This window comes from Grampus griseus (genome assembly GCF_964374135.1).
Source record: "Grampus griseus genome assembly, chromosome: 2".
NCBI lineage: Eukaryota > Metazoa > Chordata > Mammalia > Artiodactyla > Delphinidae > Grampus > Grampus griseus.
The window spans coordinates 50,020,191-50,043,120 of NC_139018.1; the positions used below are offsets into that span (position 1 = coordinate 50,020,191).

Sequence of the window (22,930 nt, forward strand, 5' to 3'; positions counted from 1 at the left end):
AGGGTCCCTGTGGGCTTTTTGTAACAGGGAACAGAGGGGTTAACCTAGGCCTTGAGCAAGACAGTGAATGTGAACTGTTATCCAGTCCACAAAAAGTGAACTGTTTGATCCTCCGTACTGATAGGGATTTGAAAGAATACATTCATCAGATTAGTAGTTCCATGTCAAGTACCAGGGACTGTGTAGATCTGCTCCAGGAGAGAGAACCATACCTGGCTCAGTAGCTGCAATGGGAGCTACGATTTGGTTGAGTTTAGAGTCGTCTCCCAGGTGAACTGAGTAGGGGTATGATGGGGACCACCAATCCTGCATCCTTTAAATCTTTGATGGTGGTACTAATCTCATCAGTTACTCCTGGGATGTGGTTTTGCTCCTGATTTACTGTTTTGGCCAGGGTCATGTTGTGGGCTGTGCAATTTCAGGCGCTTCTGTTTGGCCCTTTCTGCCATATTGGTTCTTATTCACAAATCATGGAACCAATGTGTATCCATCCCAATTATTCACTTGGGAGTAGAGGAAGTAATCTCAAAAGTGGATCCATGGACCCTTTAGGCCCACTGTGTGGCATTACTCTAACGTGGGGCCATGATAGCTTTTTGGGTCCCCAGATATCAGTGCCACCTCGGACTTTGTAGCCACAGCTCTTGAAAGGTCTGGGTATTTCCCTTTCCTCAGCTACTCTGGTAAATGGCTACAGTTTGCTTTGGGAAAGGATTGAGGAGTACTTGTGGTAGCATTGCAGGATCCTTTGGCAAGGTGACTCAATCAACAGCACTTTTTGGTCTACAAACTTGACTTAGATCTAGAAACTGGGTGAGGACTGCAGTTTTCTAACAGTTGACATCAACTTTCTGCTCGCCATGTCTCCATTTCTTCTGGTAAGACAAACCTAGTAACACCTGCCAGCTGCCCTTCTATTTTACCTATGAGAACTCCATGGTGAGTTCCTATCTGTGCATCAGCACAGACTTCTGGGAAATAAGGCAGCTGGCCTTACTTCCCATAATGGTCTCTATGTACATCTTGCCACTGTCAGCACCTGGTCTCAGCCACTCCAGAATCTTATCACTCCCATTGGAACCAGAGAGCCTAATTCCATGGTAGCATCTCTAGCCTACAGATGACAAGCCTGTCCACCCAGCCTACAAAGGACAGGCACCACTGAGCTTCTCAAAGATGCTGGTGATCTCCTTCCCTGTGCCTTCCTTACTGCTTTAGTGCAGGGAATATTCTCCTGGCCTCCCAAGGAAAGATAATGAAGATGTGGGTTTTGCAGTGTCACCTAATAGGTCCACTCTAACATTTCCACCTCCTTGATCTCCCAGACCCCTTCCTCAATACTCTGCTGAGGCAGTTCCAGCATCTCCATCTTACCTATTGAAAGGCCAAGTTTCAAATACCAGCAGCATATTAAAGATTGTCTCCAGGTGTCATTGTCAGGAAATAAGTCCCAAGTTACAGGAGAGTGCTTCATGTCAACGAATCCTCCTCCCCGCCTCCAGCTGTATATTTCACTACTTTCATTGTCCAACACCCTCAAGATTACTGCTGTTACATATGAGCCAGGTCTTGAGTTCTTTGAGTACAGTTATTTCCTCCTGGAGCAAAAGCCGTGCTGCCCTGCTCAGGTGCTGCTATAACCTCATCCTAGTTACAGGTCTGTGTGCCCTGGGAGGAGGTGGGGATAGAACCTAAGGAGGAGGCGCATCATCTTCTTAAAGAGGCACTTTCCTCAGTGAGGTATTTTCAGGGTCTCTGTGTGAGAGGAAGTGTTTCACTTTGGCAAAAGGGCAGAAGTTGCTTCTCCCAGCCCAGAGGGTTTGGGGAAATTTGAGAGTTTAAGAGTCTCAGGCTCATCCTCCTAAATGTCCCTATTCCAGATCTCAGCGTCCCTCTCATTACTCACCAGAGCCCTTACGTTGGCCTAAGAGACCTGTTGAGGCTGGACGTTGTCTCCTTTGTATCTCTGCTACTCTTATTAAAGTCCTGAGCCTGGTTTTAGCACCTTGTGTCTGCAGGAGATCAATGTCTCTCTCAATACTGCCTTAGAGGCCTTCTGATTCCTGCAGTTGACCGGTGGCTAACCCAAACCCGTCATTCTTCTCTCTTCTCTTTTCAACAACATAAAGGTGTTCACAAAAGTCAGCTCGCTCAATAATCCCTGTCGTCACCACTGCCCCACACCACGCATGTGCACTGCCATTGCGTGAGCCAAACCTGCACCTCATTCAAAACCAGCCTAATGGAATCTTAGTGATTGTGTTGCTGCAGCTCCCCAGGGCTTCTCTTACCCCACTTACCACCAGCAGAGGGGTCCTTGTTGCCATCCGCCTGGCAATCAATCCAGTTCCAGAATCCCATTCTGAAGATCCACTGGCTAGAGTCACTTCTGGTACCACCTGTCTTAGCCTGTGTATCTCCCAGAAAGTAAAGTCTGAGACAAAGGATTTCTGTTCCAGGATCCCATCTAGGACACCACATTACATTTAGTTGTCATGTGTCCCTAGGCTTCCCTTGGCTGTGACACTTTCAGACTTTCCATGTGTTTGATGGCCGTGACACTTTTGAAGAGTACTCGTCAGGTATTTTGTAGGCTGCCCCCTATTGGAATTTGTCTGGTTTTTTTTTCATGGCTAGACTGGGGTTATGGGTTTTGGGAAGGAAGACTGAATCACATCAAGTGTACATACTGTCACTATTGATGTGGATCTTAATCACCTGGTTGAGAATCACCTTTTTGACTGTCTTCTCGCTATAAAGTTACTCCTATTCGGCTTCTCCACACTGTACTCTTCTGGAAGGAAGTCACCATATGCAGCCCACCCTTAAGGAGTGGGGAGTTAGGGTCTCCTCCTTGATGACAGAGTATTTACATAAATTATTTGGATTTCTCTTACATAGATTTATTTATTCTCTCCATTCATTCATTCATTCAGTATTGACCTATGGGTATTTGTGTCCCTTTGACATACCCCCGTCGATGCAGGGTTTGTTTTTGTTTTTGTTTTAGCACTGTCCTTTCTGGCACTGCAAGATACTTCATCTTGGGTCTTCCCGCCCTGTATGGAATCCTCCATTTTCTTCCAGGAGCCCTAGTTCCTTTTATTGGAGAATGGTGTTAGGAACTAAGATCTGAACACTAGGAGTAGTTGTTGCTACTGGATGTGGTTGTTTCTAGGCCCTCGCAGCTGAGGAAGCAAGGTAATGTATGTGTGCGTACTAACCTGTGTATATACACTTAGCTATAGTTATTCCTATTTGTAGCTGTATCTGTCTTAAACTAAACATGACTTTATACTGGCGCCTCCAACTCTAGTCCATGCATAGATTGGATCACGAGTTACACTAGCCTCCTCTCCTTGCTTAGATGTAAAGTCCCACGCTAACAGGGAGAACCTGGCTTCCCTATCCGACATTCATTTACTTCATTGTTCAATTCCAACATACATGTATAGCATTATCAGAATTGCTAATTCCTATTCCCACGGGAAACAGCTTTGTCAACAAGAGTATAATGCTTATGTGTAGTTCCTTTTGACTTCTGTCTTACACTGTCTACCCATTTCCAAAGTTACTTAGGTCAGCACTTCCTCCCCCAATCCTCTTCAGTGCGGTGGTTTCATTTGTAATACATTTAGATTCTTTTGTCACATTCTGCATTCCCTAACCTCCTAAATGATTTTTTTAAATTTGCATACATTAAGGTTCACTCTTTGTGCTGTAAAGTTCTATGTGTTTTGACAAATGTGTAATGTCATGTATCCACCATTGCAGTATCACACAGCATAGTTTCAGTGTCCTAAAAAATCCTGTGTGCTTCATCTGTTCAACCCTCTCACATATCCTTTGAACCCCTGGCAACCACTGACCTTTTTACTGTCTCCGTAGTTTTGCCTTTTCCAGGGTGTCATAAAATTGAAATCATACAGTACTTAGTCTTTTTAGACGGGCTTCTTTCACCTAACAATATGCATTTGTTTCATACATGCCTTTTCATGCCTTAATAGCTCATTTCTTTTTATCACTGAATAATATTCCACTTTATGGATATAGCACAATTTACCTATAGGAAGACAATTTGTTTGCTTCCAGTTTTTGGCAATTATAAACATTCGTGTTCAGGTTTTTGTGTGAATATAAGTTTTCAAATCATTTGGGTAAACACCTAGGAGTGGATGGCTGGACCTTATGGTGCAACTGTGTTTAGCTTTGTAAGGAACGGCCAAAGTCTCTTCCAAAGTGACTATCCCATTTTGCACTTCCACCACCAATGAATGAGAGTTCATATTGTTCAGTATCATCACTAGCATTTGGTGTTGTCAGCTTTTTTTAGGATTTAGCCATTCTAATAAGTGTGTAATGGTATCCCACTGTTTTTGTAATTTGCAATTCCCTAATGAAAAAAGATGTTGATCATCTTTTCATATATTTATTTCCCATCTATTTATTTTCTTTGGTGAGGTGTTTGCTCAGATATTTTGCCAATGTTTTTGGGGTATATTATTTTTTTTAACATCTTTATCGGAGTATAATTTCTTTACAATTGTGTGTTAGTTTCTGCTTTATAACAAAGTGAATCAGTTATACATATACATATGTTCCCATATCTCTTCCCTCTTGCGTCTCCCTCCCTCCACCCTCCCTATCCCAACCCTCTAGGTGGGCACAAAGCACCGAGCTGATCTCCCTGTGCCATGCGGCTGCTTCCCACTAGCTATCTATTTTACGTTTGGTAGTGTATATATGTCCATGCCACTCTCTCACTTTGTCACAGCTTACCCTTCCCCCTCCCCATATCCTCAAGTCCATTCTCTAGTAGGTCTGTGTCTTTATTCCCGTCTTACCCCTAGGTTCTTCATGACCTTTTTTTTCCCCCTTAGATTCCATATATATGTGTTAGCATACGGTATTTGTTTTTTTCTTTCTGACTTACTTCACTCTGTATGACAGATTCTAGGTCCATCCACCTCACTACAAATAACTCAATTTCGTATCTTTTTATGGCTGAGTAATATTCCATTGTATATATGTGCCACATCTTCTTTATCCATTCATCTGATGATGGACACTTAGGTTGCTTCCATCTCCTGGCTATTGTAAATAGAGCTGCAATGAACATTTTGGTACATGACTCTTTTTTTTTTTTGCCCACAAAAGGAATTGCTTTAATTGGCCTGAGTTAACAGAAACAAGAAAAATCATAAAATCTTAAAACAACAGTAAGAGCACAAAAAGTATGGATACAGTATATATGAAACTCTCTTAGCCAACACTGACAGTTTTTAAATTTTTTTTTTCATTTTAACATCTTTATTGGAGTATAATTGCTTTACAATGGTATGTTAGTTTCAGCTACACAACAAAATGAATCAGTTATATCTATACATATGTTCCCATATCTCTTCCCGCTTGCGTCTCCCTCCCTCCCACCCTCCCTATCCCACCCCTCCAGGTGGTCACAAAGCACCGAGCTGATCTCCCTGTGCTATGCGGCTGCTTCTCACTAGCTATCTACCTTACGTTTGGTAGTGTATATATGTACATGCCTCTCTCTCGCTTTGCATAACTCTTTTTCAATTATGGTTTTCTCAGGGTATATGCCCAGTTGTGGGATTGCTGGGTCGTATGGTAGTTCTATTTTTAGTTTTTTTAAGGAACCTCCATACTATTTTCCATAGTGGCTGTATCAATTTACATTCCCACCAGCAGTGCAAGAGGGTCCCCTTTTCTCCACACCTTCTCCAGCATTTATTGTTTGTAGATTTTTTGATGATGGCCATTCTGACCGGTGTGAGATGATACCTCATTGTAGTTTTGATTTGCATTTCTCTAATGATTAATGATGTTGAGCAGTCTTTCATGCATTTGTTGGCAATCTGTATATCTTCTTTGGAGAAATGTCTATTTAGGTCTTCTGCCCATTTTTGGATTGGGTTGTTTGTTTTTTTGTTATTGAGCTGCATGAGCTGCTTGTAAATTTTGGAGATTAATTCTTTGTCGGTTGCTTCATTTGGAAATATTTTCTCCCATTCTGAGGGTTGTCTTTTGGTCTTGTTTATGGTTTCCTTTGTTGTGCAAAAGCGTTTAAGTTTCATTAGATCCCACTTGTTTATTTTTATTTCCATTTCTCTAGGAGGTGGGTCAAAAAGGATTTTGCTGTGATTTATGTCATAGAGTGTTCTGCCTATATTTTCCTCTAAGAGTTTGATAATTCCTGGCCTTACATTTAGGTCTTTAATTCATTTTGAGCTTATTTTTGTGTATGGTGTTAGGGAGTGTTCTAATCTCATACTTTTACGTGTACCCGTCCAGTTTTCCCAGCACCACTTATGGAAGAGGCTGTCTTTTCTCCACTGTATATTCTTGCCTCCTTTATCAAAGATAAGGTGACCATATGTGTGTGGGTTTCTCTCTGGGCTTTCTAACCTGTTCCACTGATCTGTATTTCTTTTTTTTTTTGCCAGTACCATACTGTCTTGATTACTTTAGCTTTGTAGTATAGTCTGAAGTCAGGGAGCCTGATTCCTCCAGCTCCATTTTTCGTTCTCAAGATTGCTTTGGCTATTCAGGGTCTTTTGTGTTTCCATACAAATTGTGAAATTTTTTGTTCTAGTTCTGTGAAAAATGCCAGTGGTAGTTTGATAGGGATTGCATTGAATCTGTAGCGTCATTTTCACAATGTTGATTCTTCCAATCCAAGAACATGGGATATCTCTCCATCTATTTGTATCATCTTTAATTTCTTTCATCAGTGTCTTACAATTTTCTGCATACAGATCTTTTGTCTCCTTAGGTAGGTTTATTCCCAGATATTTTATTCTTTTTGTTGCAGTGGTAAATGGGAGTGTTTTCTTAATTTCATTTTCAGATTTTTCATCATTAGTGTATAGGAATGCCAGAGATTTCTGTGCATTAATTTTGTATCCTGCTACTTTAGTAAATTCATTGATTAGCTCTAGTAGTTTTCTGGTAGCATCTTGGGGATTCTCTATGTATAGTATCATGTCATCTGCAAACAGTGACAGCTTTATTTCTTCTTTTTCGATTTGGATTCCTTTTATTTCTTTTTCTTCTCTGATTGCTGTGGCTAAAACTTCCAAAACTATGTTGAATAAGAGTGGTGAGAGTGGGCAACCTTGTCTTGTTCCTGATCTTAGTGGAAATGCTTTCAGTTTTTCACCATTGAGGACGATGTTGGTTATGGGTTTGGCATATATGGCCTTTATTATGTTGAGGAAAGTTCCCTCTATGCCTACTTTCTACAGGCTTTTTATCATAAATGGGTGTTGAATTTTGTCAAAAGCTTTCTCTGCATTTATTGAGATGATCATATGGTTTCTCTCCTTAAGTTTGTTAATATGGTGTATCACGTTGATGGATTTGTGTATATTGAAGAATCCTTGCATTCCTGGAATAAACCCCACTTGATCATGGTGTATGATCCTTTTAATGTGCTGTTGGATTCTGTTTGCTAGTATTTTGTTGAGGATTTTTGCATCTATGTTCATGAGTTATATTGGCCCGTAGTTTTCTTTCTTTGTGACATCTTTGTCTGGTTTTGGTATCAGGGTGATGGTGGCCTCGTAGAATGAATTTGGGAGTGTTCCTCCCTCTGATATATTTTGGAAGAGTTTGAGAAGGATAGGTGTTAACTCTTCTCTAAATGTTTGATAGAATTCACCTGTGAAGCCATCTGGTCCTGGGCTTTTGTTTGTTGGAAGATTTTTAATCACAGTCTCAATTTCAGTGCTTGTGATTGGTCTGTTCATATTTTCTATTTCCTCCTGGTTCAGTCTTGGCAGGTTGTGCATTTCTAAGAATTTGTCCATTTCCTCCAGGTTGTCCATTTTATTGGCATAAAGTTGCTTGTAGTAATCTCTCACGATCTTTTGTATTTCTGCAGTGTCAGTTGTTACTTCTCCTTTTTCATTTCTAATTCTACTGATTTGAGTCCTCTCCCTTTTTTTCTTGATGAGTCTGGCTAATGGTTTATCAATTTTGTTTATCTTCTCAAAGAACCAGCTTATGGTTTTATAGGTCTTTGCTATCGTTTCCTTCATTTCTTTTTCATTTATTTCTGATCGGATCTTTATGATTTCTTTCCTTCTGCTAATCTGGGTTTTTTTGTTCTTCTTTCTCTAATTGCTTTAGGTGCAAGGTTAGGTTGTTTATTTGATATGTTTCCTGTTTCTTAATGTAGGATTGTATTACTATAAACTTCCCTCATAGAACTGTTTTTCCTGCATCCCATAGGTTTTGGGTCATTTGTTTCTAGGTATTTTTTGATTTCCTCTTTGATTTCTTCAGTGATCACTTCGTTATTAAGTAGTGTATTGTTTAGCCTCCATGTGTTTGTATTTTTTTCGTATTCTTTTTTTTTTTGCGGTACGCGGGCCTCTAACTGTTGTGGCCTCTCTCGTTGCGGAGCACAGGCTCCGAACACACAGGCCCAGCGGCCATGGCTCACAGGCCCAGCTGCTCCGCGGCATGTGGGATCCTCCCCGACTGAGGCACGAACCCGTGTCCCCTGCATCGGCAGGCGGACTCTCAACCACTGAGCCACCAGGAAAGCCCCTGTTTGTATTTTGTACAGATCTTTTCCTGTAATTGTTATGTAGTCTCATAGTGTTATGGTCAGAAAAGATACTTGATACAATTTCAATTTTCTAAAATTTACCAAGGCTTGATTTGTGACCCAAGATATGATCTATCCTGGAGAATGTTCCATGAGCACTTGAGAAAAATGTGTATTCTGTTGGTTTTGGATGGAATGTCCTATAAATATCAATTAAGTCCATCTTGTTTAATGTATCATTTAAAGCTTGTGTTTCCTTATTTATTCTCATTTTGGATGATCTGTCCATTGGTGAAAGTGGGGTGTTAAAGTCCCCTACTATGAATGTGTTACTGTCAATTTCCTTTTTATGGCTGTTAGTATTAGCCTTATGTATTGAGGTGCTCCTATGTTGGGTGCATAAATATTTACAATTGTTAAATCTTCTTCTTGAATCGATCCCTTGATCATTATGTAGTGTCCTTCTTTGTCTCTTCTAATAGTCTTTATTTTAAAGTCTATTTTGTCTGATATGAGAATTGGTACTCCAGCTTCCTTTTGGTTTCTATTTGCATGGAATATCTTTTTCCATCCCCTCACTTTCAGTCTGTATGTGTCCCTAGGTCTGAAGTGGGTCTCTTGTAGACAGCATATATACGGGTCTTGTTTTTGTGTCCATTCAGCCAGTCTGTGTCTTTTGGTGGGAGCATTTAATCCGTTTACATTTAAGGTAATTATTGGTATGTATGTTACTATTCCCATTTTCTTAATTGTTTTGGGTTTGTTACTGTAGGTCTTTTCCTCCTCTTGTGTTTCTTCCCTAGAGAAGTTCCTTTAGCATTTGTTGTAAAGCTAGTTTGGTGTTGCTGAACTCTCTCAGCTTTTGCTTGTCTGTAAAGGTTTTAATTTCTCCATCAAATCTGAATGAGATCCTTGCTGGGTAGAGTAATCTTGGTTGTACGTTTTTCTCCTTCATCACTTTAAGTATGTCCTGCCACTCCCTTCTGGCTTGCAGAGTTTCTGCTGAAAGATCAGCTGTTAACCTTATGGGGATTCCCTTGTGTGTTATTTGTTGTTTTTCCCTTGCTGCTTTTAATACGTTTTCTTTGTATTTAATTTTTGACAGTTTGATTAATATGTGTCTTGGCGTATTTCTCCTTGGATTTATCCTGTATGGGACTCTCTGTGCGTCCTGGACTTGATTAACTATTTCCTTTCCCATATTAGGGAAGTTTTCAACTATAATCTCTTCAAATATCTTCTCAGTCCCTTTCTTTTTCTCTTCTTCTTCTGGGACCCCTATAATTCGAATGTTGGTGCGTTTAATGTTGTCCCAGAGGTCTCTGAGACTGTCCTCAGTTCTTTTCATTCTTTATTCTGCTCTGCAGTAGTTATTTCCACTATTTTATCTTCCAGGTCACTTATCCATTCTTCTGCCTCAGTTATTCTGCTATTGATCCCTTCTAGAGTTTTTTTTTTTTTCCTTTGCGGTACACGGGCCTCTCACTGTTGTGACCTTTCCTGTTGCAGAGCACAGGCTCCGGACGCACAGGTCCAGTGGCCATGGCGCACGGGCCCCGCCGCTCTGTGGCATGTGGGATCCTCCTGGACCGGGGCACAAACCCATGTCCCCTGCATCGGCAGGCGGACTCTCAACCACTGCGCCACCAGGGAAGCCCTAGAGTATTTTTAATTCATTTATTGTGTTGTTCATCATTGCTTGTTGCCTCTTTAGTTCTTCTAGGGCCTTTTTTTTTTTTTTTTTTTTTTTTGCGGTACGCGGGCCTCTCACCGTTGTGGTCTCTCCCGTTGCGGAGCACAGTCTCCGGACATGCAGGATGCGCAGGCTCAGCAGCCATGGTTCACGGGCCCAGCCGCTCCACGGCATGTAGGATCCTCCCAGACCCGGGCACGAACTCGTGTCCCCTGCATTGGCAGGCAGACCCTCAACCACTGCGCCACCAGGGAAGCCCCTTCTAGGTCCTTTTAAAATGTTTCTTGCATTTTCTCTATTCTATTTCCAAGATTTTGGATCATCTTTGCTATCATTATTCTGAATTCTTTTTCAGGTAGACTGCCTATTTCCTCTTCATTTGTTAGGTCTGGTGGGTTTTCATCTAGCTCCTTCATCTGCTGTGTGTTTTTCTGTCTTCTCATTTTGCTTATCTTACTGTGTTTGGGGTCTCCTTTTTGCAGGCTGCAGGTTCGTAGTTCCCGTTGTTTTTGGTGTCTGCCCTAGTGGCTAAAGTTGGTTCAGTGGGTTGTGTAGGCTTCCTGGTGGAGGGGACTAATGCCTGTGTTCTGGTGGATTAGGCTGGATCTTGTCTTTCTGGTGGGCAGGTCCACATCTGGTGGTGTGTTTTGGGGTGTCTGTGGCCTTATTATGATTTTAGGTAGCCTCTCTGCTAATCGGTGGGGTTGTGTTCCTGTCTTTCTAGTTGTTTGGCATAGGGTGTCCAGCACTGTAGCTTGCTGGTCGTTGAGTGAAGCTGGGTGTTGGTGTTGAGATGGAGATCTCTGGGAGATTTTTGCTGTTTGATATCATGTGGTACTGGGAGGTCTCTTGTGGACCAGTGTCCTGAAGTTGGCTCTCCCACCTCAGCGTCACAGCACTGACTCCTGGCTGGAGCACCAAGAGCCTTTCATCCACACGGCTCAGAATAAAAGGGAGAAAAAGTAGAAAGAAAGAAAGAGAGAAAGAAAGAGGATAAAAGAAAATAAAATAAAGTAAGGTAAAATAAAATAAAGTTATTAAAATAAAAAAATATTTTTTAAGAAAAAAAATTTTTTTAAGTAAAAAAAAAAAAAACGACGGATAGAACCCTAGGACAAATGGTGAAAGCAAAGCTATACAGACAAAATCTCACACAGAAGCATACACATACACACTCACAAAAAGAGGAAAAGGGTAAAAATCATAAATCTTGCTCTCAAAGCCCAGCTCCTCTATTTGGGATGATTCATTGTCTATTCAGGTATTCCACAGATACAGGTACATCAAGTTCATTGTGGAGCTTTAATCCGCTGCTCCTGAGGCTGCTGGGAGAGATTTGCCTTTCTCTTCTTTGTTCACACAGCTCCCGGGGCTCAGCTTTGGATTTGGCCCCGCCTCTGCATGTAGGTCGCCAGAGGACATCTGTTCTTCGCTCAGACAGGATGGGGTTAAAGGAGCAGCTGATTCGGGGTCTCTGGCTCACTGAGGCCGGGGGGAGGGGGGGCACGGAGTGCGCGGAGATCCTGTGGCGGCAGAGGCCGGCGTGACGTTGCACCAGCCAGAGGCGCGCCGTGCGTTCTCCCGGGGAAGTTGTCCCTGCATCACGGGACCCTCGCCGTGGCGGGCTGCACAGGCTCCCGGGAAGGGAGGTGTGGATAGTGACCTGTGTTTGCACACAGGCTTCTTGGTGCCAGCAGCAGTGGGGTATATTCTTTTGATAAATATTGCTAAAACTTTCCCCAAAAGTTGTAGCAGTTTGCACTCTAACCAGCCATATGTGAGAATATCCATTTCCCTGTACCCTGGGCAGCACTGGATGTTACCAATTTTGGAATGTTTGCCTATGTGTTAGGAAGAAACGTCACATCAAGCTGTTGCTCTGATTTGCCTTTCTCTTACTACTAGTGAGATTAAGTATCTTTGCATGTCTCTCGATGGTTTATATTTCCTTTTCTGTGTGTGTTACCTATTTATAGCTTTTGCCCGTTTTTTCCACTAGGTTGTCTTTTTCCGCATAGTACATAAAACTTCTTTGTAATATTAGAGCTGTCTTAGAGCTATCATTCTCTATTTGTCATAACTTTAACAAATATTTCCCTGCCAATTATTTGTCTTTTGACATGGTTTATAGTGCACTTGTTTTTTTTTTTTTCTCTTGCAAACCAACATTATTTTATTTTTTTATTATGGTAAAATATACATATCATAAAACTTACTGTTTTAACCACTTTTAAATATACATTTCAGTGGCATTAAGTGGATTCACATTGGTATAGAACCATCAGTTCAACCATCTTCAGAACTTTTGTCATCTTCCCAACATTATTTTATTTTTATGTAGCTAAACTTACCTATCTTTTTTTTTTTTCTTCTGGAACTCTTGTGTTGTTTTTAGGATGCTTTCTTCCCAAGCTATGGTCCTACAAAGTTCTCCTAAATTTTTTCTACTATTTATATTATTTTATATTAAAACGTTTAATATATTTATGTTAAATGTTTATAAATGTTTTAATATATGTAAAATTTATTCCTGTATATAGGGTGATGAGATATGGTTCTAATTTTCCTGATGAGTAGCCAGTTTTCCCAGAATCATCATTATTATTATTATTATTTTTTGCGGTACGCGGGCCTCTCACCGTTGTGGCCTCTCCCGCTGCGGAGCAGAGGCTCTGGACGCGCAGGCTCAGCGGCCATGGCGGCTCACGGGCCCAGCCGCTCCGCGGCATGTGGGATCCTCCCGGACCGGGGTACGAACCCGTGTCCCCTGCATCGGCAGGCGGACTGTCAACCACTACACCACCAGGGAAGCCCCCAGAATCATTATTAAATAGAACACATTTTTCAACTATATTGAAGTACTACCTGTGTCATATGTTAATTTCCCTTACGTATCTGGATCTAATTCTAGACTCGGTACTGCTTCTGTTTGTTCATTTCTGTGTCTGTAGTCTTCTGGGCTGTTGATGATGATGATGATGATGATGATGACAATTACAGGTGCTTTATTGAAAATTTAACCATTTGGTAAAGCAAGTTGACCCAATTTTCTCCTTGATGATTTTACAACAGTTATAGTTCTATATGAACATAAAAGCCATTTTATCTAGTTAAAAAGATCCTTTTTGTATTCGGATTGGAATTGCATTACATCCACATATTTTTCAGAAGAACTGACATTTTTATGATATGAATTCTTCGCTGGTATCATTTTATCAGGACCATACTTGTACTTCCAAAGTCCTAAGTCCTTAAATGAGGTAAGGGTAAAATTGAGAGCTTTCTTTCTGAATCAAAACTGGAATTGGGTGCTGCTGCTATTAACTCTTACACTGAGTTGCATGATTTAGTTGAGAGCATTCATCCGGGTGAGAAGGAAGAACAAGAGGAAATATGAAGAACCTTGATTCTTTCTTAGTTTAGACAAGCTCTAAACCTGGCTGGGTCTCAGTTTCTTGAGAGTGTTATAATATGCTGATCTGGGAATCCTTGGGCAGTACCCAGGATTAATTATTATAAAGGAGGGGGACATCACTTTTCTCCATTCTGGATGAGTGTTAACTGATAAAAGGTTCTTGCAAAGGGATCTTTGACCAAGAGTTGAGTTCAAAAATTGTAAAGGCTTGTGAAAAACATTTTACCAAGACAGCTCTCAACTTTCTAAACTTTAATCCCTGTTCTTTTTTTATTTACCACAAATTTGTGGGAAAAGAAGAATGTTTTTGAAAGGAAAACAAGATATGATCCTTGAGAAAATGGTCTGTTTTCCTCTAAAGCACAGTTCAGGATAAATATCCCCCCATGCTCTGCACAAAGAACAGAGACCAGAGAATCCTTAGCACTTGAGGGATAGGGGAGACCACAGACGTAATGGTCTGTACACTGGTCAATCCAGTAACGTGTGAACGCTGAGGCGTCCCTAGGGTAGAGGCCCCAAACCCAGTACCTACAGGGGCCAGGCAGGTGTGGGAGAAATGATTCACTCTCACAAACAAATATATTTTTTCTTATTTGTCTTAAAATATGCAGTTATTTCTATTGCTTGTATATTTTCCCACTTTTGATAGAGATATGGGCACATTAAATATGTCACTTTTAACTTTAAGAAAATTAATACCGGAAGAGTGATGATAAAGGGCAACTTTCACTTAGCCTTAGTGTCAGGGAGTGGTAGGGCGTGTTGGGTACTGTGATGCACTCACGTACCCAGCCTTATCCACCGTGGACAGCTGCTTCTCAGTCCCAACCCGCTGACGCCACAGACTGCAGGCCCAGGATTGCTAGATTGCCAGCGTTTTCAAGAGGATCTTGGTAACCAGGGTTTTAAAGTAACATTTCCCGATCTGAAGTGTTGGCAGCTGGGTCAAAAATCCTTCAAAATGCTAAGGCCAAACGTTTGACCTTAGAGGATGTAGAAGCCTGAGCTTATCACAACGGATAGGTGGGCAGTGAGGACAAAGGGCCGGTGACAGGGTGGAGGCGCTGCCCAAGAAGCATGTGTAGCCCTCTCAGCTCTGCGGCGGAAACCACGCAGGGCTCAGGTTAAATTCGGTGGGTGAAAATAGCATTCTTTTTTTAATGTCAGAGAAAGTGCTTCGCTTCGCAGTGTAATAGGAAACATCCATATTCAAAAAGCAGAGAAAATAAAAAGGAGACCAAAATAAAATAGGAGCAGCAAAGGCAGAAACTTTATATAAGAGACACTAAATCTGAGTCTGAGGCGGCCCAGGCTTCTAGATATAGAATAACTGGAGGATGGTGAGTGGCCTGGGACGAGGCACTGACATCCTCCAGATTGAGCCAGCACAACTCAGAGTGCTGAGGAATAGGACCAGGCCTGAGGCTTTGGTTTCACATACTCATAAACAGGAAGGAATTAGAATTGAAAGAGCCCTGAACTCCATCTTTGTAGTACATATGGTAGTTTAGTCTGTTCTAGTAAGACTCCTATGTATAATAAGCATGTTGAGTAAGCCTGTGGACAGTCCGTCCATCATGTTGCTTAGTTCTTCTCATCTAATTCCTCCCAATGCCCCTAAAGGAACCCATTCAAGGTTGAAGAAGAAGCATCCAAACCTTCGTCAATGCAAACATTCACAATATCGGAGCCTTGATCAAGACCTCCAGGCTACCAATTGCAGACTGGATCTCTGCCCCTGAGGTCAGGGGAGTCAACAGAGAAGAGTACGGTTTGGGGATGCTAAATCTGCCACATCTGGCTCCTGGTCTCACCACTGCACTGACGCTGCTTCTGGTGAGGTCACACGAACCCCTTTAGGACGCCCCCCGGGTGCCTCTCAGGCTTCTTCCCACTTGACTCTTCAGCAGCAGCATCACCGTGGACCACTTCCTCCTTCCACGATATCTCTGTAGTGTCATGTTCTGCTGTCTTCTCTCTTATCTTGGGGGACCTTCTTCCCTTTCCCCTCCTCTGCTTCCTCCTCATCTACCACATACCTGGGTGCTGGGGTTCCTTGGCCTCTTCCTTCTCACTCTTCTGGGCAATCACTTCTAGCCATGGCTTTGCTTACACTCATGCTGACTCCCCGGCTTTTACCTTCAACTCAAACCCCAGCTGACCTGATGACTGTATTGGTACCTCGGAGTCCCTGTCAACCCAACGTGCCAGAACAGTAGTTCCTTCCCCCCAAAACCTGCTCCTCCTCTCAGTCATGGCACCACCATCCACCCCCATTATACAAACCTTTGGTCATTCTTGATACCCTCTCCTGCATCCCTCACCTCCAGGCCATCACCACATCCGGACTATTCTAATCATAAAATCTATCTCCAAACAGTGCCTTTCTTGCCATCTCCCCTGCCTCAGCGCTGGCCCAAGCTCTCAGCTATCAACAGGTTCTTCACTGGTCCCCTCTCACCATATTGCCTTCTCTGAGCCGTTCTGTATCCTGCCACCATAGTGAGCTTTTAAAAACCCAAATGGTAAATTACCACATCTTGATAAAATTCCTTCCGGTAGCTTCCCATTGCACTTAGGATGAAACGTAAATTTCTTAGTATGTCCTGCAAGGCCCCACAGGACCTGCCTTCTGCCTGTCTCACTGGCATCAGTTCCATGTGCTTGACACTCAAACCACACCATCCTGCAGTTCCTTAAGTGGCGTAAGTTCCCTCCTGGGTCAGAGCCAGTCCTCTGCCTGGAAAGCCACCATCTCTCTACCACCACCCCTTCCCTTGGTCTGGTCAGACCTTTCTCACCCTCCAGGACTCAGTTCAAAGTCACTTCCTAAGGACAGTTTCTCTAAGGCAGCCTAGTCTTTTATATATGGAAGGCTCTTCATGGCATTTCTTTGCTTAATGTCCGAGTCCTCCGTCCCATTCACCAGTGTGTCCCTAGTGCCTTGAATAGTGCCAGAGGCTGAGCAGACACTCTCAGATCTTTGTTATAATATAACAAAGAACACGGCCAAGACAGGGACTGGCTCCCAGATATCTGCTGCTCTGGAATGTTTTCAGGTCACCCAGAAGCCTGGCTACCTACAGAGAGTTAATAATTTATTTTAAAATATTTATAATTTAACGTTTGTAAGTCCTAATTAGAATTTAGTCTTAGCAATTGATTTTTCTAAATGAAGAATTTTCTGGAAATCAGTTGAGAAATAAGTTATTGGCTATTTGCAGCTACGTAAAGGTTGTCTCATGGCAGGGGATAGGAGAGACAAGTGGTTTAAGTGTCACGTGACATCTTCCTATGTTGCCAGAGGCATTGGAAGCCCTCGCATTTGACGATAAACGTCACAAGCCTTCAATGTCTATATGCGCCTCAGTGGTATGGTGAAAAGTACTCTCACACTCCTGGCAGAGGTGTAAGTATGTTTGATCCTTTTGGAAAGCAGTTCGGCCATATCTGTTTAGAGCTTTATGTTGTACTCCTGGGACTCTAAATGGTGCCCAACTAACTTCTTAAATGGCCACCTTCCCCAAGGAGATCTTCCCTGGGCCACTCACTACCCTCGAGCCAGGTACCCTTTCCTGGGGGCTTTTTGTAACACTCATCACGTCTGTAATTACTTGTTCCACATCTGTCTCCTCTCCTAGGTTCTAAGCTCCTTGAGAGTATGGTCAAGTACTTGCTATGTCTCTATATCCTTAGGACTAGCAGAGTGCCTTAAGCACATTAAGATAGATAAATACTTGTTGAATAAAATGAATTGAGAAAGTCAGCCTAAATAGAAATAGATTGAACCCCCAATAACAATATTAACAGTTAAGCTTCCTGGAGAGAACAATGTGGCCTGACACTGTTTTGTGTGCTTTGTGTTATGAAGCTGTCACAGCAGCCCTTGAGCTTCCTGCTTTCACAGATGGAAAACTGAGGCCGCCTAGAGACATTAAATTAAATTATTCAAAGTTAAGGTCAGCTGGTTAGTAGCTTGTTCATCGAAACCTTATTTACAATACACAAAAATTGGAGAGACTCTCTCTGTTATTTGAATAGAATATGCAGCAATTGTTAGAATCTAGGTTTTCAAAAGGTGTGCAGTAACAGGAAGATGGGTGTAATATAATATTTACAGTCCCGCCCGGTTCAATGGATCCTGCTGTGACAATGCTCATTACCTGCTACATGGTCCCCATGCTTGGGTTGCAGAGTTATAGCTCTTTTAGTTCATACCAGGGTGTCGGGTGGGGCAGAGGCGGGCCAGACGTAGAAAGTGACATCTGGAGGATGAGAGTGTTTCAGAGAGAGAACTGGGTGAACAGGTCCTGAAGCGAGAGGGAGTGTGAGCCTTTGAAGAAGTGAGAGAAATTCAGTGTGTCTAGGGTTTAAGAGATGGGCCTGCAGAAGTAAGCAGAGATCAAATTGAGAGGATATTTGGGTTTTATCCTGAGGCAGCAGTGCCCCTGGTGATCACTGCAGGTATGGATGGGACAAGTTGGAGGTGCCAGTCTTGGCATCTGAGAAGGTCCAGGTATTTGTTTTGGTAGAATTGATACATCTGTACTTTTGCTAAAAAAGTTGGCTGAAGATGTGAGGACTACATATGGAACATGGAAAATGAAAAGAATCTAAGATTTGAGGTCTGGGCCTTCGGACAGTTATTTTTCAGAGGCTGTAAGAAAATCTCTGCTTTCCGCTAATTGTCATAAAGCTGCTATTTACCCCCTTTAAACTTGGTCGTTTGCTTTCTGTTTGAGACATCTGAGCCAACGCAATTCTTTGGTTTAAAACAGCAGGCAGTTCTGTCCTCCTATAACTGGAAAGTGTTAGTTCAGGCTAAAAGTTTCCAGCTATGGGAACGTAAATCTGGGGCTTTAGAGCTTGGAGTGCCTTCTGTTCTAAGGCCCAAATGTGGCTAATGGGCTTTAGAGTGTCTTGGCTGTTTTATATTTGTTTCATCAAGTGTAATCGCTGGAGCAGGAATTTCACATCTTGAAGATAGAGGGGTTTTACAAAGAAAATGAGAAAATAATTGTCTTTCTTAGTATTTCTCTTGCTGACTGTTTCTCTTCTCACTATCTATACAAATGTGCTGGAGTGTGCAGTTCAAGAACTTCAGTTTTTCTCCTTCTGTCTTTTATCATTTATGAAATATCTGTCTACCTATGATTAATACCTCTGTCTACATATCAAATCACCTGGAGAATTTGGGGGAAAAAACCAGATGGCTGGGCCCCTGTCCAAGACCAATCCAGGATCTCTGGGGGTGGTGCCGGGGCATCTGCAGTTTTCAAAAGTTCCCCTGATGATTCTACTACAGGGTTATTATCTAGTGCTGCATGAACAAACCTCCTCAAAACTTAGTAGCTTAGGGCTTCCCTGGTGGCGCAGTACTTGAGAGTCCGCCTGCCGATGCAGGGGACGCGGGTTCGTGCCCCGGTCCAGGAGGATCCCACATGCCGCGGAGCGGCTGGGCCCGTGAGCCATGGCCGCTGAGCCTGCGCGTCCAGAGCCTGTGCTCCGCAACGGGAGAGGCCACAACAGTAAGAGGCCCGCGTACCGAAAAAAAAAAACAACTTAGTAGCTTAAAAAAGAATGATTTCTTACTTCTCACAGTTGTGCTTTGGCTGATTGCTCCTTCAGGGGTCTTGCGTGGCTTCGCCCACGTAGCCGAATTAGATGAGGGCTGGCAGGGAATGAGCGCAGCTGGAACACCTGCGCCCTGCTCGCCTCGTGGTATTTCATCCTGGGCTGGATCTGGAGGGTGGATCTCATGATTGCTTTGACCACTAGAATGAGGCAGAAGTTATATCACCTGATTCCTGAGACTAGGCCTTAAGAAGCCTTTCGGCTTCCTCTCTTGCTCTCTTAGGTCACTGCCCGGAGGCCTTCAAGCCCTAAAGAAAGTTAACCGTTTTTGCTCTCTTCACAGTGGTTTGCGTAGTTGTAGTGTTTCCAGTAGGATCACGGACAGGAGGGGCCAGAAAGCTAAGTACAAGATTTATCTCTGTCAACACCGACGTTCATTCCTGCCTGTGTTTTCTAGATACACTCCTTCAGGCATATCAGATTGGAGAGTCTTCCTCATTTTTCTCTTTTAAAAGGTTTCATCAGCCTAGGAAACCTGATTTACTCATTCATTCACAAATAATGATCGAACGCCTATTATGTGCAAGGCCCCATTCTGGGAATACAACATCATTCTGCGTAAACAAGAGAACACAGACCCTGATGTTTGTCATGGTTCTTATATTCTATAGAATGTATCCATTATATCTGTTGGCAGCAGAGGACATTAAACAATCAATTGAACAATTAGTAGGTTTGAAGGATTCCAAAGGATTCATACTTCAGGGGGGCCACGAGGGACACTGAACCAGTCTGGGGAGATCAGGGAGATCTCTGTAGGAGGGGACATTTTCATTCTTTTTTCCCAGCCTTCTCATATCTCTCCTTACCTTCACTAACCACCAGGATCATGATCATTTTTCACTTACAGGCTGCTAACGAACAGCTCATCAAGTGAAGAAAGATAGTGCTATCGACAGCCTCCGTCAATCCAAGACAAGAATTTTTCTAAAGGACAAATACCTTTCTTCTGTTGGGCCAAAATTAGAGAAAACTGTCTTTCACACTTCCACTTTAGCACCTTGCTTTTTGTGTTTTCAGCAACTCAAGCATCCCAACCTCGTCAACCTTATCGAAGTCTTCAGGAGGAAGCGGAAGCTTCACCTGGTGTTTGAATACTGTGACCACACGGTGCTCCACGAGCTGGACAAACACCAAAGAGGGTGAGTGACCTGTCGTTTACAAACAAAACACAGCAAAACACACTAGGGTTTGCGAGGGAAAATGAGTTATGACCCTTTTTCACGGTAGGCAAAGGCAGCCAGTGTTTGGTCAGCATACTCTGCTGCTGAGGGGTTACCAGAAATGTTGAGAAAGAAATCATAACTCATCATTTTCATGAAGAAAGCAGCAACTACATTATTCGGTTGAACTTGATTTCTTGGTATATTATCTCTGCATAAATGCTATGTCAGTCTCTAGGAAAGAAAAGGAGGGATATTAGTTATTCTGTGCCTGCCTAGGGAAGCATAAGGACTTGGAGGTTGAAAGGTAGAGTTCAAAAACAATGGCTAATAGGAAGTTTAAGGCTAAAACAAACGTGGTGTTTTATCTGAAGCAACCCAGGTATCTGGTCTGCTCTATTGGTCAGAACTTTTTGGTTACAAATGACAAAAAACCCAACTGAAGCCGGGTGTAGGTGAAAAAGGAAGTGGTGGTGGCTGTGATTGGAGAGGTGACTCTGGAGGTCCCGCTGATCTTATAACACATTTCTAGCACAGGCAACACCTTTGTGTGCAGCAGCAGAAGGCTCGGTGAGCAGACAGAGCCTTTGTTTGAAAAAAAAAAAGGCAGGGGGTGGGGGTGAGATCCCTTCCTCCGAAGGTCGCTCCTTGCCAGGGTGAGCAGAATGCAGGCTGGATTTTGGCTCCCACCCACTCCTCAGCTGGGTGTCTTTAAGGCAGAGCGCCTTAGGTGGGGCCATTCTCTCTCTCTGTCTCTCTCTCCCCCGCACCAACGACTCCCAACTCTTCCTCTCTGTGTTGGCTTCATTCTGCCTTGGAGTTGAGTCTCCTTTACAGGGTTGATTTTGGAGGGTATGTGTGTGTGCTGTGAGATGGAAGCAGTTAGGAAGGGAAAAGTGTGAACTAGAAAGCATTGCCACAGGCTTTTATCAACCTGTGTAGCCATTCTAGAAGAAAGGAAGTTCTAGAAGAAGGTAGCGTCTGCATACAAAGTCCAGTAGAAGACTGATTGGCTCAGCTCAGGTGATGCAACTATCCCTGGAACCAGTCACTGTGCCAGAGGGAGAGGGTAGAATGATTACAAGGTCCTAGAAGATATGATTCCAAGTGGGTCAATCAAAGAAGACTTCATGGAGGAGGCGACCTTTGACTTGCAAGGTGAGGAGACTCCAGAGAAGTCGAACAGGGAAGGATATCTCCTCTTCTCTGTCTTTTGCTGTGTTCCTGGGAGCCCAACTTTGGCTGAAGACGCTATGTAGAGTGCACTGGAGATCAGAATGATGGAACGGCACCCCAACCTGGCTCACATTCGCACTCCAGTGGCTGGAGGCTGAGGCTCTTTCAACAAGGCTTTCAAGCCTTGGCCAAGCGCTTGCTCTGCCATGTGGTGGTGGTTATGTATGATCTGCCATGACCTCCGGGCAGATAGGATGAAAGTGGTTCACGGTTCATTAGTGACCATGGCACAGGCTTTTCTTGTTAATTTACACAGCCAGAGAAAGCCAAGAGAACAGACACCTCCCTCCTTTCAGCAAGTCATTGATACAGAGAAATTACGTGTTCAAGGGAGAAAACATTGACTATGTTGATATTTGCTCTTTTGACAGCTTGCTAGTGACACTTCAATTAAACCTACTAGTATAAGTTACTCGTGCTACGTGGAACTAGGGGGTTGTTGCAGGGAGTTTGATTAATCATGTTAGATTGAGTCACTTAGAAACACTGATTAGTGGGGGGTTGCAAGCAATTGGGAGTCAGTTCTTTTTTAGCATATAGTTTAAGCAGAAGAATAAAAAGACAAGATGAGGAGTGATTAGAGGCTTGGAAGCAGATTTTTTTAACTCCACTGGCTAAAATCTGTTATATATGTTCCAGAAAATGCTTTAATATAGAGGTGGGTTAGAGAAGGGAAAGACTGGTAGACACGTGTGTGGTTAAGTACAAGCAGCTTCATTTCCAAATGACACTGTGCCGTGGTTTGTCAAATATAAGATTGATTTAAGGAACACTAATAACTGAGCAAGTTTGAAAAGTCAGATTTATTCTAAGTCAGATCATATGCATTTACTTTGAAGTTTAAGGATGTGTGTGTGTGTGTGTGTGTATGTATTTTAAAAATAAAAGTTACTTTCCATTATCCTATTTGGATTCTCCGATCCTTTAAATGCTATTTCAGAATTTTGCTTGTCATCATTAAGGAGTAAATGTCATTAACTCTGTCAACCAACGATTTTGAAATTCATAGGAAAACTTTATGTTTCAATGTAGAGATCTACAAAATAAAGCTGTACTATAAAATAAAACTTTGTGAGTGTATTCCCAGTAAAAGTGGGTCAGCATCACCTGTGTGACCTTTAGCAAGTTGCTTACAGGTGTCCTGACCTCTAAAAATGAGAGTTTAGTACCAGGTAAAATTTAAGAGAACTTCCAGCTCTACAGTGTTATGA

At 42.6% G+C, this 22,930-nt stretch overlaps 1 protein-coding gene across 1 annotated transcript in view; it reads left to right on the plus strand.

The window, feature by feature from the left end:
• CDKL1 (cyclin dependent kinase like 1) overlaps window positions 1–22,930 on the plus strand; it is a 61,129-nt gene that overhangs the window by 16,511 nt on the left and 21,688 nt on the right. The window contains exon 3 of the mRNA XM_082647114.1: window positions 20,341–20,462. Coding sequence (XP_082503240.1) covers window positions 20,341–20,462 — 122 coding nt within the window. The remainder of the gene's footprint in view (window positions 1–20,340; window positions 20,463–22,930) is intronic.